At 38.9% G+C, this 18,285-nt stretch overlaps 1 protein-coding gene across 4 annotated transcripts in view; it reads right to left on the bottom strand.

Annotated features, from left to right (window-relative positions):
- The window catches only part of usp24 (ubiquitin specific peptidase 24), a gene marked incomplete at its 5' end in the record, with an annotated part of 64,553 nt that overhangs the window by 32,524 nt on the left and 13,744 nt on the right, over positions 1–18,285 (bottom strand). For 2 of the 4 annotated variants that reach the window (XM_079639831.1, XM_079639832.1), the window contains 14 exons: positions 9–85; positions 326–437; positions 5,327–5,458; positions 6,192–6,341; positions 6,461–6,568; positions 7,676–7,771; positions 8,426–8,587; positions 9,917–10,012; positions 10,093–10,200; positions 11,451–11,554; positions 14,147–14,261; positions 14,345–14,503; positions 15,418–15,492; positions 15,994–16,059. In XM_079639831.1, coding sequence (XP_079495957.1) covers positions 9–85; positions 326–437; positions 5,327–5,458; positions 6,192–6,341; positions 6,461–6,568; positions 7,676–7,771; positions 8,426–8,587; positions 9,917–10,012; positions 10,093–10,200; positions 11,451–11,554; positions 14,147–14,261; positions 14,345–14,503; positions 15,418–15,492; positions 15,994–16,059 — 1,560 coding nt within the window. The remainder of the gene's footprint in view (positions 1–8; positions 86–325; positions 438–5,326; positions 5,459–6,191; positions 6,342–6,460; positions 6,569–7,675; positions 7,772–8,425; positions 8,588–9,916; positions 10,013–10,092; positions 10,201–11,450; positions 11,555–14,146; positions 14,262–14,344; positions 14,504–15,417; positions 15,493–15,993; positions 16,060–18,285) is intronic. The other 2 variants (XM_079639833.1, XM_079639834.1) reach the window with 1 other exon arrangement.

The following is an 18,285-nucleotide window of genomic DNA, read 5'->3' as shown; positions in this document are numbered from 1 at the left end:
TCTCATACCAGTTGTGTTCCCTGGCGTTTGAGACGGTGGTCACTGAGGTTCACATTCTCAAAGAAGGTCTTGAAGAGGTTAAACCCTGGAAGACATTGATGAAAGCCTCAGAAAACTCACATTCTCTTATAACACCACTTCATGCCACTCCACCCCATGGTGCTAATGAGGTAATTTTTCTGTGAGGGCAGATTTAGCACAGTAACCACAGTGGTTTCCTGCAGATGTACAGGATGCAATACCTCAAGATGTTGTACTTGCTTAATGTTGCATTACTGTGGTTTTCAGTGGAAGTGGGGAGTGAACTCTGTGGTTGAACTCTTACCATTCATAGTGATCTCATAAGGCTCCAGCTTGAGGATCTTCTCTTTAAAGAGCTGCTGTTGAACGTCACTCTCTAGATCATGCTGTCCCTTAGTGAACCATTCGAAACACATCTACAGCAGGGAGACCAACATCATCAAAACTACAACATAGCTTGTTAAAATGCAACAACAATTTCTGCACTACAGAACTGAAAAGCCATTAAAATAAACTTTAATGTTAGAATAAATAAGGCCTTGTTTACACCTGGTATTAAAGGTGCTCTAAGCGATGTCACGCGTTATTTTAGGCCAAAAGATTTTTGGTCACATACAGCAAACATCTCCTCACTATCCGCTAGCTGTCTGTCTCCTGAACACACTGGAAAAAAAAACCCGGTCTCTGTAGACACCCAAAAACAAAAACAAACTGGGCCAACTCGCACCACGAAACATAACAAACAGTGTTCCAGCCAATAACCGACAAGAAGGGTTTGGGGGGGGTTAGCGCGCGGATGAGGACGAGGGAGGGTCTAGCTAGCCTCCGTTTTGTTTGACAATTTTTCGAATCTCAACAGGAAGTGACGTCACCCAACATCATTTAGAGCACCTTTAAAGGGGTCATGACATGGTTTTTTTTATTTTATTATTATGTTCCCTTAGGTGCAATTATAGTATTACTATAGTTTTTTTTACAAAAAACTTTTAAAATGTAGTGATTTATGACCTTTTCCCACCCTGTTTCTCATCATCTGATTCAAACAGTCTGTTTTGGGGGTGTTTCCCCTTTAAGAGTTCAGTGTTAACGCCCACTGTTATGATTGGCTAACGTCAGTGCCTATGCATCAATTATTAACGCCCCCAGCCAGAACATTTGCGGATTCGGCGCAACCAGAGCCATAGAGAGAAAGAGTTGCGACACTCTTTGATGTCACCGCTATGGCTGTCACGTGGTTCATGTAAGCCCCAATAGTTCCAAAACATACGCTGGCTGTCATGTTATTCTATGGGACAGACAGCAGCGATTGCATTATTGAACGGAAAATATAAAATAAAACACACACCCAAGTACTTTTTCAGCTGTTATTGCATTTTGTTAATGTCAGTTTTGCATTTGGAGAGGCAACGAGGTACTGTATATTACTTATATTAAGTTTTAGGCGGAAAAAGCTTAGTGTTCATGTTCGCATGGGTAGTAGCACTGGCTTTAGCGGCTCTAACTTAACTTTTCCATATAATTTATCTGATGATGATGGACGTCTTATATTTATTTTAGCACAACTGGGCTGTATTAGGCTATTGATTCCCGTGATTTTGCTTATAAATTCCGATTCAGCCATTAGCCTAACGTTACCTTCGTGATCACGCAGAGGTCTGCCGTGGCGGTCTGTCAGTATTCGCTTAGAAGCTAGCTCACTTCTTCTGATGAAAGTGTCCACCCCCAGGACCACAACGTCAAACATGATCATGTTAAGACTATATAATTTTAAGATTAAGCCATACACATATTATCAAAACAGATTAAAAACGAATTCCACTGATACAAATGAAGGTTTTCAAATAAACTATTTTTTATTAAACAATGACAGACAACAAAAATGTGTGCTTGTGTTAATGTGTGTGTGAACAAGAAAACCAAAAACCAGGGACAGGTGATCCATGAAACAGACAGGACTGGTGATGGCCATAACAATCCTAGAGGTCCAGCATTGTTCTCACAAGCCGCTTCACTCAAGACAACAAATTAAAAGTTAGTAGGCTATATCCCAAAAATTCAATTAAATAAAAGTTGCTATAAAGATTCATTACCGAACTAATTAGATGCTACCTTCACAGCTGGCGAAGTCGCGCTAGCAAGCAGCCAGGCAATGCTAGAAAATCGGTTGATACAACCAAGATAAAATATAAATAATTACGCTGTGCATGTACAAATGAAGACCAGTATAAGCATCGCAAAGGGCCTCTAAAACAATATAGACAGTTGACAATTCAAAAGAGGTTGATATTTCATCAAGTTACCTCTGGAACAACTCGACGCGCTGCAATGTAAGTGAATGGGGTTCAACGCCCAAATGACAGTGTTTGGAACTAATCCGATCTCCACATGCCGGAAGTAGGCGGTTAAAAGCGCCGCCATTTTTTACAACGGAGGTCTATGGGAGTGTCGCAACTCTTTCTCTCTATGGCTCTGGGCGCAACTGTTTAATAGCGGGTGATGCATGCGAAGCGATGGCTCTTGCAACGATAAAACCTTATTATGTTTGAGCCGGAATCAGATGAGGAATCAGAGGAAAATGAACCATCACCACAACAACGAAGACTGGATCAGCCCGTGTCCACATGGAAAGTGAAACTATTTTGAATTAATAAAAAAAAATTAACCCGAGACACTTGAAAACGGATTATTGTTGCATAATTATCCTATAGCTTCATTTGCTAACAGTTTAACATTATTTAACTAACGTTAATTCCAATGAAATGATAGGGTGTACCACGGACAAAAATGCATGCACAGACAGGCCATTGATAAAGGCAACATTTTTAATTTTCTATCACATGTAGGCCTACTAGAAAGGCGACATATTTTCAAGATTCTCTTCTACAAATGTGTTTATATTAGCCATGGTAAAAAGTAAGTTTGCGTCGTCGTTATTGAGCCCATAGTCGGCACGGACTTATCTTTGAGCAACAGTTTTCTGGCAAAGCCAAGCATCATATTGGGATTTTTTCCTCAAAACAGTCATCCTTAAATGTATAGAACACTGCCGTGACTGGGACGTCCGCAAAAAATAAAGTGCATCCATGTTTCCCTGACGACTGGATCTTTCAGCGTATTTAAAAAGTAGTTTAAAGTTTTAAATACATTACTTACAGTTTGCGTCGTCGTTGTTGAGCCCAGAATAGACGGCACGGACTTATCTTTGAGCAACAGTTTTCTGGCAAAGCTCAAAACAGTCATCCTTCAAATGTACAGAACAAACGCTTAAACTAACACTGCCGTGACCGAGACGTCCGCAAAAAATAAAGTGCATCCATTTTCCCCTGACGTCTGGATCTTTCGCAGCGTATTCACAGATGTTGTTTGTCCACAGCCAGGAACAGCACATCTGCGGCATCGTACTTTCCCTGTACACAGAGTCAGACCCACTCGCTGTCCGTCGACTGAACGCTTGTGAGGCGCGCGGCGCGCGGGCGCGACAACGATACGAAGTGAGCGTAGTTGTCTTGCGCTTTAAGCGTAGTTGTCTTGTGCTGGAGGCGGTCATATGCAAACGATGGTACGTCACTTCGTACCGTGACGTCACTTCTTACCATGGATCCAGAACGAGCTGTATTTAGAGCTTGATTAAATAAATGATTCGTTTATAATGGGGAGGACGTCTTAAGCTATGAAACTTGCAGGACGTTTTAATGGTACAAAGACCTCTTATATACCAAAAGATCAAGGCAAATTTGGTTTCTCATGTCATGACCCCTTTAAGATGTGTTTTGGCCGATCGTATCACAAGTGGACGACGCTAAATACAGGTGTAAACGGGGTCTAAAATGTTTTTACCGTGTCCACTTTCGACCACTTCCAGAGGTAGTAGAAAACACATTTGACTGGATGTAAACAGTCATGTGGTCGAATGTGTTCGAACAGCCACAAGAGACCGCCTACTCTCCGCCTACTGTAAACATTATTACCCCTTTTCCACCAAGGCAGAGCTGGTGCTGGTTCGGAGCCAGAGCCTAGTTTCAAATCGGTTCTTTGTTTTTCCACCGCCAAAGCACCAGCTCCGAACCAGTAAAACTGGTTCTTAAGTAGCACCAAATCATTGCAGGGTCTAGAATGGAGCCAAGTAAGAACCGCTTGCGTCAGGGGCTGGGGGCGGGGTTACCGTGGTCCGTGACCAACAAGACGAATAGAAACTTGTGACCGCCATTTTTAAATAGCAGCTAGTCGAGCTAATAGCAGCTCGATTATAATATCCGTCTATGTAAGTTACGGCGAGCTGCACGAACGCGTTGGATTCCGATGTATTTTTGCAATTCCATGAGGATCCATAGTATTGCAACGTCCGTTATTGTTGATGGCTTGTTCGAGATGCATCGGAGCGGCGCGGACCGATCAGAGCTCCGGGAGTATTTGGAGAGATACGACTCCTTGTGCTTTTGATCGCTTTCGCAGTGCTTTGATGTCACGCGGCGATCGGTCTGCGAGAAGCCGAACCATCTCGAACAAGCCTGGTGTGTTTTTGTTTGGCGCTGCCGCGCTAGCGTTGCTGGGCAACATGAGATGTATACACAGTGACGTAAGATCTGGCTCTGTTTTGGCTCTCTAGCCTGTGGAAAGGCAAACCGGTTCTTAGAAGAACCGTCAGTAGAACCAACTCCGAACCGGCTCTAGCTCTAGCTCTGAACCAGCACCTGGTTCTTGTTGGTGGAAAAGGGGTATATGTGAAGTGCGTTAGCCAGATGGGATTTAAACTTTGTCGGCTGAAGACCCAAGTTTGGTTTAAAGATGAAAAACGTACAAGCACTATGTTGTCTCACCATTCCTGTTTTCTAACACGCACATACATAGTCTTGTGGCTATCAGAGCAGAAACGAAAGCTGCTGCTCTCTGTGTTTTTCCATCGTCTCTGGTTATGTTCATATGTGAAGTTGCGTGAGCTATTTTTGACATTAGATCGAAAAAACAATACATTTACCGCCACTCGAAGAATCAGGACAGAAGTGGTTGAAAGTGGACTAAAGAGATGGATTAAAAAACCAGGTGTAAACGGGAATGTGTCTCCCTCGTCCACTTGTGATCCGATCGACCAAAACACATCTTAATACGAGGTGTAAACAGGGCTTAAGTTACTAAAATAAATGGCATTTAGCCTTCAACCCAAAGCATGTGTGGCTCTTGCCGCTTTTGTTTTCAATTACCTAGATATAGAGTTAGCATGCAAATAAATGCGTATAAATGGCATGATTACAATAAAAAAAGACCAAATCCAAAAACAAAAAAAACAAAAAGAACAACACCACCACACCTCTCGATCCAGCTCGCACACATCCATGCCGGACACCAAGCATTCCCAGATCTCTTTGGCTCGATTCCAGACCAGATACAGACTGGCCTCTTGCAGGAAGAACGCGAGGAACTTCAAATGAGCCTCCAAATACTGGAATAATGTGAAAAATAAATAAATGATAACATCAGGAGGTCAAAACCCCACTTTTCTTCTGGACTCTTTTTATATGTGAGGCATAACATGAGTCACCCTGTGTTGTCTATAAATATATTGTTATTTGAAGAATTAGCACAGGACAAATATATGACTCATCTGGGAACCAGATAAATTACTAGACTCTATACACTGTATTCCTTATATAGAACTTTTATATCTATTTTGCAAATTATTTTATCTATTACATACATCATTCTAATATGCTAATTTGGTGCTCAAGAAACATTTATAAATATTATTATTTTTAAAAATTATTTTCAACAGTTGTGCTGCTTAATATTTTTGTGGAAACCATGAAAAAAAAAAAAAATCAGGATTATTTGACAAATAGTCTATAATAGTCTCTTTATCGGAGTCATTTGTCATTTGATAAAGAGTCTCTGATAAAAATCACTTTTGATCAATTGAATGCATCCTTGCTGAATAAATGTATTAATTTCTTTTAAAAACAAAACAAACACTTTTGAATGGTATTGTCAAAAAATGTAATGGTTCATTGAACTTTTTCTTTTAAATAATACAATTCTAAATTGCACTTTATCATATTAATTGGAAATCTGAATTTCCCCACCTTAGTAATCATTATTGGCAAATTCTATACTTGATGTAATATAAACATTCTCAGTTCTCTATATGACTAAAAGAAAATGGTCGTGTGACAGCGTACCTCCTGATAGGTGTACCGCCCATCAACCAGTGTGAACCCAGAAAGACCATTGGATCCAGCGGCGGACACGGCCAAGCGATGACATGACACCAGAGAGCCTGTGATCAGCTTCACTATCTCAAAGTTCTTCTTCAGGTCTTGGATTATACTCTGATAGAGGAGAAAAAAAAAAAAGAAAAAAAAAAGTTTATAGCTTAGGTAGCAGCATGGGAAAAAAAGAAAGAAAAAGAACAGGCCAGATGGTCCTTCTGGATGCTGTCTGCACCTACCTTGTCTTGTTTCTGATAGGTCTGTTTGATAAAAGACCGGGTAATCTCGTGAAGTTGCCGCAAGGCTGGAACCACCCACACTGTCTGAGGGTTTGTCTGCTGAGATGACTACAATACAAGCACAAACACACAGATATTAAACACACACCGACATCGACCATAACATACACGGTGCATTCATTGAATACAGCAATCTCCATCTGGGTCAATGACGTATACGTGTGTATTTTCATATGGTTTAATAAAGCTTTTATATCATTTTCAATATAATGACTCTTAAATGTCATGTGGTGTAAACAAAGTAAAATAAAATAATAAAATAAAGGTTTTTAAATCCTCTCCTAGGGTCATCTTGACCCGAATTTTTTAACTGAGTGTTTATCTGAGGGCACAAAAATGCACAAAAAAGTTGTTGTGGTTGTAAAAAAAAAAAAAAACGAGTTAATCCTCTCCTCGGGTCAATTAGACCCGTCATAAGAAATACCATAAAAAGAGATCAAAAAGAATCAAACTATGGCACAATATAGAACATCCCCAAATAATATATTCTTTTTAGTTTAATATAACAAATTTCATGAACTATTAATTCATGAAGAGTCATACCACATGACATTTTAAACCTGAAATAACTTCGTCTTGTCATAAAATGGTCAAATTATCTGCTATTTTAAGAGACTTTGCAGGGGTCCTCTCTATGACATCAATTTCTGTTTTATGTTTGTTTTGCCCTGCATGTTTGTCTTCTTTAAAGGAGGCTTTATTCTTCATTGTGATATCAGGACAATTGTAACTCCAGACATTTTTTGACTTTATGCCCCCCAACAATATCAAACTAATTTTAATTACGAGAGGCATATTCAAGTTATTACACATGTGAATCTTTTTTTGTTTGTTGTTTATTAAATTAATAAATAGAACAAAAACCACGTCATTGACCCCTCTATTACCACAGGCTTTGGTTAGAGTCACTGATTTCCAAACGTTTCAAATGGTCCAAAAACAGATTAAAGCCAATAATCAACAAGTCATTAGTTCATATATGGATCTGAAGATCAAACCCCTACATGTGCCCTTTGTAAATCACACACATGTTTACAGCTCTTCCACGTGAATCAAGTGGCAATCATCAGTTTGCAAATCAAATTCTGTTCATGTGAGATTCAGGCTGAGTTATGATTGGTCAGTGTTAAACTAAAGGGGTGGGTCTTATCTTACTTTAGCCAATGAGCTCGGTTTCTTCTTGCCCCAGGAGCCAGTAAGAAAAGAGACCTGTGACTCGCTGGGAGACTTTGAATCCTCCTGTGTTTGCATCTAAAGAGATAAACTTCAGTTGTATTCAGTGAGTGCCACTAAAGAGTATATGCGGCAGGCGCTGCACCCAAATCACACCAGAGGCTGAAGCGCAAAGATTGAGCAAAGTGAATGACTGTGAGTGTGTGTGTGTGTGTGTGTGTGTGTGTGTGCATGCGTGTTTGGGGTGAGATGAGGCAAGCTGAAACTAGAGTGCCAAAAATATACATCTAGCACTAGAGACAGAATAACACCTTTATACTCCAAGGATCAGCTCTTAAAATAGCCCACTGCACAGATTCTAGCCTGAAAGAGAAGCCAGGAAGCTCAAAAAATGTGTGTCATTGCGTTTCTGTGTGTTTGTTTTGTGTTTACGGTCCGTAACCTTCCGAATATGGATTTTCAGAAAGGAGCACAAAGCAGATGGAGGAGTACAGAAGATTTGTGTGAGAGTGAGAGAGTCTCACTCCAATTCAGACCACCAGAAGCAAGCCAGACAGTGACTTTCCATAATGACAGAAACACAAAATAATAATGTAGCAGTCAAATCATGAAAAAAAAATTAATCATCAGATTCCTATTAGTTGATTGACTGAAACACTGAAGTTGAGGTGCGCAACGGACTTAAGAGTCTAGGCCATTATTGTAATTTTGAGAATTATGGTATCAGCTCACCTTCTTGATGTCCTCGATGCATTTGATGATGTAGTTCCTCTTGATGGTTTCTTTGACGGCATATGCGTCGCTGAGGATGGTCAGGTGTTCTTCCAGGGCTTGCTGCACTAGACTGGTAGGTAAGGTGGGGAGATGCGCCAACTCCCACAATACTTCCAACACCTGACACACAAAAAACACAAATACTGTTCATTTTTTTGTCACGCTCCGAAGTCACTTAAGTTCACCAAGGCTGCAATTATTTGATAAAACATTCTGTGATTTTGTGAAATAATATTACAATTTAAAATGGCTTGTTTTCTATTTGAATGCAAAATGTAATTTATTCCTGTGATGGCAAAGCTGAATTTTCAGCATCATTACTCCAGTCTTCAGTGTCACATGATCCTTCAGAATTCATTCTAATATGCTGATTTGATGCTCAAGGAATATTTCTTATTATTAACAATGTTGAAAACAGTTGTGCTGCTTGATTTTTGTGTGGAAACCATGATAAAAAATTCAGGATTATTTGATTTACAGTAAAAAAAAAAAGAAGCAGTTATTTGAAATCAGACTGACTCACAACTTTTAAACAGTAGTGTCGGTGGTAGCATATTAAATGGTACGTAGAATATTAAAATATATTGTCAAAAATAACTTTAACCAGGTTTAACCAGACCACATTCAAGTGGCATGTGAAAGTGAAAAAAAGTGCAAGGTGCACAACACGTTTTCGGGTTTAACCCTTCATCAGTGCCATGCGTGGTTACACTTTATTTTACGGTGTCATTGTTACAGTGCAATTATATATGTAAGTATAGAGTTAGGGTAGGATTAGGGTTTGGTTGAGGGTTAGTTGCATGTAATTATGCATAATTAACTGTTAATACTATTGTAAGTAAATGTAACATGTAACAAGGACACTGTAAAATAAAGTGTTACCCCATGCATTTCCAAGCATACAAAGCTGATTTACAAGCTTATTACCATAACCATTATAATACACCGGACACTGATTTTACCACCATATAGGTAAAAGAAAATATGCAATACATATACATTATAACTATACCCATAATCATTTTAAAGCTTTAAAATTTCAAAAAAGTATACCATAAATATTTACATAAATAGAAATATACAATTCTTATCAGTAATATAATTTATCTAAATATAATATAAAGGCGGTTTGTGTTTAAAAAAACAGTGAATAGAATATTTAAATATTATATGTAGTATTTTAATATCTGTATTATTGTATTGATGTATTTCTACCCTGTGCAGTATTTTATGTCTGTACATTTGATATTTATATTCCTATATTTCATGATTTAAACTGTAAACCACTGCAGTGCAATAATAAGAAACTTTCACTAGCTTCAACAATTCTCCTTCAATACCCGCCGTTCGCATTTCCGCAGTGCACCTTATCAACAGCTAGGCAGGTTCAAAGCTCAACTTTCAGGTGAGGGACATAAATACACACAGTTTAATTCTGACGACACACACCTTTCCTGTGGTTGCCTCGGAGCGAGCCTCCCTGCCGATCCTTCCGATCAGACTCAGAAGCTTCTGTCTCACGCGGTCATTCTCCACCTCCCAGCTCTGGAAACACACAGGGTAAAGTCAACAACACAGAGTCCAAAGAGTCCAAAACAAAGAGTCCAAAGGAAGATGGACAAGACCTTCTGTATGAGGACGAAGAGGTGGCTGAGCTGGTCAAAGTTGAACTTGACTGCAGCAGCGGCGATGATGGTGTGGATGTTCTCGATCACAGTGGAGGACTGACCAGCCTGTACACAAGATAGGACACAACTTTCAACTTTTCACCGATAAACACAGCGCTGGGAGATCCAGTGAGAAAGATCTCCACAGTATTAATAACATCACTGTAAGGTCTAGAGGGCAGCAGAAAGATTTTTCTGTTAAAAACCACAGATATCAGGACAAACAGCGCTGACGTTGAAACCACAAGAAACATTGTGCCATGAACGAACAACTATAGAAGGTTTTTCAGTCCACAAATCACCAACATTCTCCAGGGATTTAATGTGGTAAAGCTAACTACAACCATGGTATTGTGGGCCGGAAATAGTCAGGGTTTTTTCAATTTTTCAGGGTTTGTACAACCTGTTGAGAGTGAAATTCAAGCACTTTAAGGACTTTCAAGTGTGTCACATGTTTTCCAGCACTTCAAAGCTCTTAAAATTATAACATTTAAATGTTATTTGTAATGTGATGACCAAAAACATTATTTGTTCATCCTTCAAAGATTGCCCCCATTTATAAAACTGAAAGTTTCAAGACTAAGAGTGTCAACACTTGGTGGCAAATAAACACTTTTATTTAAAAATAAAAAAATATATGAAATTACCACTATAACCAATAGGTGGCGGCAGAGGCTTATTAGCCATTTCCATTCCCTAATATATTCTTTCCACACGGTTTACTTTTGAATTTATATTTAGACATTATGAAATCACTATTATAAAATAATCAAGAAAACATTTTTTGTCGAAGTTTGTACTAAAGTAGGTCACATAGGGTCATGAAAAACAAAAACTTTGACAAAGCACTCATTTTATAATCACTGAAGCTGTCGGTCAGTTCAGTAAGATATTACTGACGAACAAATGTACATTTAAGAGTAGAATATTTCCAGTTTTCCCTATAAAAATGAGGTCTTTGAGTGGTACTGTTGTTAATAAAGGTTAATTTGATCTGCATCTCAACTCAAATACAGTGCTTTACTGTCAGATGTGCATTTCCAAGAATAAGCATATTATATTATTAGTAACTGTACTTAGTACATCAAGTTAAACTAAATGATGCAGTCCTTGTGTTATGAATTAATCTCAAGATTGTTCACAGCTTTATTTCCATCCTGAAAATCAATAGGAAAGCAGATGAACGCCAATTGAAATGCTCTCCATTCATATAGTTCTTATTCAAAAAGACCTTTTTAATATTTCTGAGAACCAATGTCAGAAGTTCATGCAGCTTTGAGGGAGCACAGAGTTGATGAATATCTATAAAAGCTTACCTGTATTTTCCATATTTTGGAGAGTTCGTCTAATGAGAGCTTACTGCCCAACAGCTCAATGATTCCCTTTATTCTGTCACAGTACTGGGCTTGGTCAATGTTTCCTACAGCACAGAAAGAGAGAAAGAGAGAGAGAACTTTGCAATCAGTACATCAAGTTTAGGTTTTTTTTTTTTTTTTTTTTTTTTTTACAGAGCAACCTAAGGACCACACAGAAGCATTGAAAAGGAAAATGACAAACAAAATCCATATGAAAATAAAATACACTAAAAAACATCATACATTCCCTTTAAACCAAAACTGATGGTTTAAGTCATTCCACAAAAAACTAACATATACTAAGGACATTTAGACATAAGAAAAAAGACGAGCGAGAGCACAAGTGAAAGAGAAAGTTGGCAGAGGCATAGAAAAATGAAAGTAAAACAAAAGAAAATTGAAAGGAAGAATGCAAAGAGAAAGTTAAACCAAATAAAGACATTAAAGTGAAAGAAGAGCAAAAGAGAAAGTGAGGGAAGAAAAAAAAGAGTGTCATAAGAAATGCAAACAGAACAAAGAGAGAAAAGACAATGAGGCGGTGTTAAATAAAGACCATTGAATAAAGAGATGATGACACAAATGAGTGGGTGAGGTGAAAAGACTTCAGGCCCAAAGCGACAGTTTGAGATTCTGGCTTCTGAACACTTTAGCACATAGATGATTTGCTTGGTGTGAAAGTGTGAGCGTCCATATACATGAGGCACGTCATGGAGCCGTATTTAAGGGACTGTATCCATGCTTTTGTAGTATTATATGCTGTAGCAATCACTTATGAAGTTAGTCTCGAATTCTTTCACCAAACACAGTGATAATTACAATATTAGATGTGTATTTTCCACCTTCTCTTTGACATGTTTTAAACAGGCTGTACCCTTAAGATATTAATATGTTAATGTCCTCCGTATGATGGGTAGTTATTTTAGCATCATTCAAATACTATTACAGTTTTGTTAATATTTTGAAATAGATTTTATATTTTCACTTTTGTAATTTGTATTAGTTTAAAATCTATATTGCCTTTTTTTATTTTTATAAAAGTCTATATTGCATGTATTAAAGGGGTCATGACATGAGAAACCAAATTTGCCTTGATCTTTTGGTATATAAGAGGTCTTTGTACCATTAAAACGTCCTGCAAGTTTCATAGCTTAAGACGTCCTCCCCATTATAAACGAATCATTTATTTAATCATGCTCTAAATACAGCTCGTTCTGGATCCATGGTAAGAAGTGACATCACGGTACGAAGTGACGTACCAGCGTTTGCATATGACCGCCTCTCCAGCACGAGACAACTACGCTTTAAGCGCAAGACAACTACGCTCATTACGTATCGTTGTCGCGCCGCGCGCCTCACAAGTGTTCAGTCGACGGACAGCGAGTGGGTCTGTGTACAGGGAAATTACGATGCCACGCAGATGTGCTGTTCCTGGCTGTGGACAAACAACATCTTTGAATACGCTGCGAAAGATCCAGTCGTCAGGGAAAAATGGATGCACTTTATTTTTTTGCGGAAGTCCCAGTCCATTTGAAGGATGACTGTTTTGAGAACAAATCCCAAAATGATGCTGGCTTTGCCAGAAAACTGTTGCTCAAAGATAAGTCCGTGCCGACTATTCTGGGCTCAACAACAACGATGCAAACTGTAAGTAATGTATTTAAAACTTTAAACTTTTTAAATACGCTGAATCCGCAAATGTTCTGGCTGGGGGCGTTAATAATTGATGCATAGGCACTGACGTTAGCCAATCATAACAGTGGGCGTTAACACTGAACTCTTAAAGGGGAAACACCCCCAAAACAGACTGTTTGAATCAGAGGATGAGAAACAGGGTGGGAAAAGGTCATAAATCACTACATTTTTAAAGTTTTTTGTAAAAAAAACTATAGTAATACTATAATTGCACCTAAGGGAACATAATAATAAAATAAAAAAACCCATGTCATGACCCTTTTAATTGTTATGTATTAGTTTTAGTTATTCTAGTACTTCAAAGAGAAAATGACAACATTGAGAACATTTATTTTATTTCAAGTAACAATTTTTGTATGGGTTTAGTTTTAGATAAATGATAATAACCCTGACTGACCGTTTTCTTTATTATTTCCCGTGTGTGGTAAAACATCATGAAACCAAAGATTAACAGGCCAAATATGGGTTTGATATGAGCCTAAAGAAACACACCACCGTTTTTTGAAATAGGGGTTATTCACGAAGCACTGCTACTTGGGCGCAGAGATTTCACGCAACACCTGAACCAAATTACCACACGTGATATCTCTGCGCCCAAGTAGCAGTGCTTCGCCTGAGCTTCACCCCAATATAGTTCCAAGTCAATATCTGCCTAGGAAATCGCCTAGTCTTAATCTGCATTGCTATTTGTACTTGTGAATACACAGGCCACAATAAGTATTTAGGTTTGTTTTTTTGATCACTTTTACTCACGACATGCTATCCGGCAACAAAGGATTCCACTCATTATGCTAAGCTAAGCTAGCAGCGGCGCTGCCAGACTAAAACAATGCATGCACTAAGACAAAAATGCGTTTGCCCACCTATCTAAATGTAGGGAGATGGTGAATAACCCCCATTTTAAAAAAACAGTGGCGTGTTCCTTTAACTGTTAATATGTTCAACTGGATTAAGGAACTTCTTACCTTCCAAAGCTATTGAGAGGACAGAGTTTTCTACAAGCCAATCCAGGAGTCGGTCTGTGTCAATGGCGTTCTTCACAGTCTTGGATACTGTGCTTTCCTCAATGAGTTTGGTGACCTATCAGAGCACAGAGCCGTCAACATGAGGGAAGAACTTCGGCGTGAACCTTTAAGCACTAATATGTAGAAAGGAATTTGAACCTCTTTGAGGGAGTTCATTTTGGCACTGAAGTGGGGCGTCTTGAGCATTCGGAGTAGGATGTCCAACCGAAGGTCATCCACGACGTTTACCAGCTCCCGCTGGAAACGCATGCAGAGGAGCTTAATAGCTGACAAGAGCTCTGGAATACTCACCAAACGCTTTAGAGAGAAATAGACGTACATAAAAAGAGAGAAACAACAAGAGGGAGTCAAAGTTTAAAAATATTGAATAGATTTAAAACAACCTGAAGAATACAGCAAAACCAGTGCGAATAGGAAACATAACATTTTTCAAATAATTATTCACAACACTGCTTTCAACTTTTGTTGGCCATCTGTCATTGGTCAGTCAAGCAGAAAGTCCCGCCCCAAACTCACGCCATTGGTCAGGTCAATGTTACACCGTATTACACCGTAGCTATTTTGATAGAGCAAATGAGCCACAAGAGCTATATTTAAGTGGGGGGTAAACCCATAAAATATATTTAAACTAAACAAAAAATCCAAAAATGTCAGCTTTAAAGGGGTCACCGGATGCCCATTTTCCACAAGTTGGTATGATTCTTTATGGTCTTCATGTAAAAGTTTGTAACATACTTGGGTTAAAATTCTTCAATGGTTGTGTAAAACAACACGCTTTTTACCTCGTCAAAAACAGCTCTGTTCACAGCGACCCTTTTCGGTGCATGTCTCTTTAAATGATAATGAGCAACTGCTGACCCCACCCCTCTCTTCCATGGGGCGTGTCGACACAAGACACGTAAAGTGCTGCTCTGGCCGACAGTATACAAATGGCTGAGGGCGGAAATATGCTAATACGGGACAGTCCGTCAGCGGTCGTAGGCAGAGCATGAGCAATATGACATCATACAACTCAGAAAATCCAAACGGCTTGCTTATTGAGAGGTTTTAGACTTTTTGAGGATAAAAAAAAGGAGTGAATGTATTTTTTGCATTGTATGATGGTTGTGTCCACACACTGCAAAGATACATTTATATGCAAAAAGTACATTTTGCACCCGATGACCCCTTTAAAGCAGTGAAAAAGTGAACAAAGCATGCAGGTTCCTCACCTTGTCTTTCAGGTCTTTCTCCTCTAGGTTCTGCACGTATGTTATCATCTTATGGATGACTGGGTCCAGCATGGGCTACAAAATGCAACAACAAAAAAACACTTTAAGGTAAAGGTCACATGACAGTGTCCTTGATATTTCTCTGATAATTTTCCATTGCTCTAAAACATGTTGATTCAAATTTATAATCTGATTCCATATCACTATCAAAACTACATTATTAACGCTAAGGTTAAGCTATACTTGATATGAAAGTATGGAATAATGTACAGTCAGCCGTCTGTCTGTCTATCTAGCAGATTAGATGCATTTCTGACAGGACCTTTTTTTTTTTATTGGTGTCTTAAAAAACAGCAAAAGATGTTTTAAGTAACTATTTAAACTACAAAGATGATTTAATTGGCAAAACTAACTCATCTAAATGAAAAAACTTAAACTAGTCTAACTAGATAAAAAATACCTACCGGTAGATAAACCGTTAACTGACTTGACCACGGAACTTCTGACCAATCAGAATCAAGTATTCCAGGGATCAGTGTAACAAAGTGAGAACAGATCAGGTGTGGAAACACTCACCTGCACCAAGCTGGAGTTGAGGTATTCTGCACACACACCGAGCGGCTGAACCAGGGCTGATACACACTGAGGAAACACACACGTCATATGTCTTTACTACCTTTCTGGGCCTTGAAAGTTGCAATGACTTTGCTGCCTATGGCTGGTTCAGAATCCTCTCGGATTTCATAAAAAATATTTATATTTGTGTTCCGAAGATAAACGAAGGTCTTACGGGTTTGGAACGACATGAGGGGGAGTAATTAAGACAGAATTTTAATTTTTGGGTCAACTATCCCTTTAATGGACACTCAGAGGTACCCGATTAAATCCTGAGCCATAATTACAAAATCAGGGATTTTTATACAACATTTCTCTGCTGGCCTACATGTCTTTAGAGCTTATTTGCCAACAGAGAGTCAGCACAGATGAATCACTCCTCTGTTCAGCATCTAATGACTTCTCATCCATTGGAGAGAGTGAATGAATCAGTCCAGTCAGAGGAGGAGAGAAGACAGCATCCTTCTCTTGTTTTCTTGCTTTAATTGACTCTTACCCTCACTACGAATTAAACGGTTACTGTAGCAGGGCATCCCTTTATGTCTGAGATTAAAACATTGCTGGCGACGAACCAGCGGAGTTTCCATTACGTGCCGCAGCAGGTCGTATGTGCCCCTGAAAAGAATTGCCTCAAACTTCCTGTTCCTGTGTTAAGGCCATTAATATGCAAATCCTAAATCAAAGCATCTTTTCCCTGTCGCCAGCTCTATCTCTCAGCCCTGGCACCCAGATCATGCTAATGCCCACCTTCAAAAGACAGGCGGGCGGAACCAAAAACAAGGCGGCTTCACAGCTCCAAGACAAGGGGGAGCATTTACACGCTTGCACTAAAGGGGGGAGCGGACACCTCTTCTGCTAAAAATAAGGGAGCTGTCAAACATTATGAGCATCTATCTGTCTGTCTCAGACCAGATAAGATAATTTTCTGAAGGGTTATAAAATAAAAAAATAAAAATAAAAAACACACACGGAAGGAAACTTTTAAACAAAACAGAATAAACCAAACCAAACCCAAATCACAGCTAGTTGACCATCCTGTCTATCACAACCATCTATCAGTTTTATCTATTCGCCCGTCTGACTTTTGAAACATTATTGTCTTGTGTTTGAGGGCTGCGCGGTAGAATTATTTGACATTACGCCACTACCTCACGTTTGTTTTTTTCAGATTACCTCAGAGGGCTTGATGAGCAATTCTGTTAGTGCGCATCTTAACAATTGGCCTGAAAGCTCTTTTTTCTGCCCATAGGAATGTGGCATCACATTTTGTCCTCTCATCCCCTTGCTCTCGTCTCTTTCTCGCTGTCTGCAGTGTGTAGGATGCTCTCCGTGATGGTGAGAAACATCCTGAGCTCTTTAGCACACACACTATAATAGAATATGCCCTCGTTCAACTCTCTCTGCATCTTACTCATACTGCCTCTCTTCATTCAGACACTTCTTCACTCTATTGATCTGATGACACATGAATTAGCCATTCATTCCTTTGCCATTCTATTATTATACTAACAGAGTTTTCAACCCGAAGATGACCAGTCCTGCACATATCTGGGATATCTAACCTCGCATCCTGTCTTTACATTTAAGGTGTGGTACAAGGTTATTATTTTGCATTTTCAAGTTTGTTTTAATTTAAAGTGCCCCTATTATGCTTTTTTTGGATATTACCTTTCATGTAGTGTGTAATATAGCTGTTTTGTCAATGTAAAAGGTGATACATTTGCCATAAGAAAGAAAGAACTGATTCTGAATTGCCTGAAACAAGTCGCCAGTAATTCCAGTCTTACTTCCTGCACGAACCTACATAGGCTTGTAACAAATTTACATAACGCCTGTCTATGGTCTTGATTGACAGCCTGCTAACAAAGTCTACTTTGACCCTTAAACACTGTATTTGTAACTGAGGCCTGGAAGAGTTTAGTTTGTGTTGTCGACAAGTTAAGAAGAGACCATTTTCACTTTGCATGCACTTCCAAAGGATGAGAATTCGGGGCTCGATTTGATATGGTAAAACTGACGCCATCGTTATTGTTCGTATTACTGTGTATCAAGCGTTGAGGAAGCTTAATCCGGAGATGAAATTCAGATACGGCAATGGTTTCAAAGTTTCCTTACAATCACGTTTAGTTTTAGTCCGTTATGTTAATGGTTTTCATAGTTGCAGTTTATTTCCATTTTGTGTTTTACACATTTACATACGTATTGAGTTTTTTGTATTTGTAGTTGAGAAAATGACAGAACTTCGGCAAAGAT

Source organism: Phoxinus phoxinus, assembly GCF_949152265.1.
Source record: "Phoxinus phoxinus genome assembly, chromosome: 16".
NCBI lineage: Eukaryota > Metazoa > Chordata > Actinopteri > Cypriniformes > Leuciscidae > Phoxinus > Phoxinus phoxinus.
The sequence above is the reverse complement of the archived record's forward strand: the minus strand, read 5'-3'. Positions and strand labels throughout refer to the sequence as shown.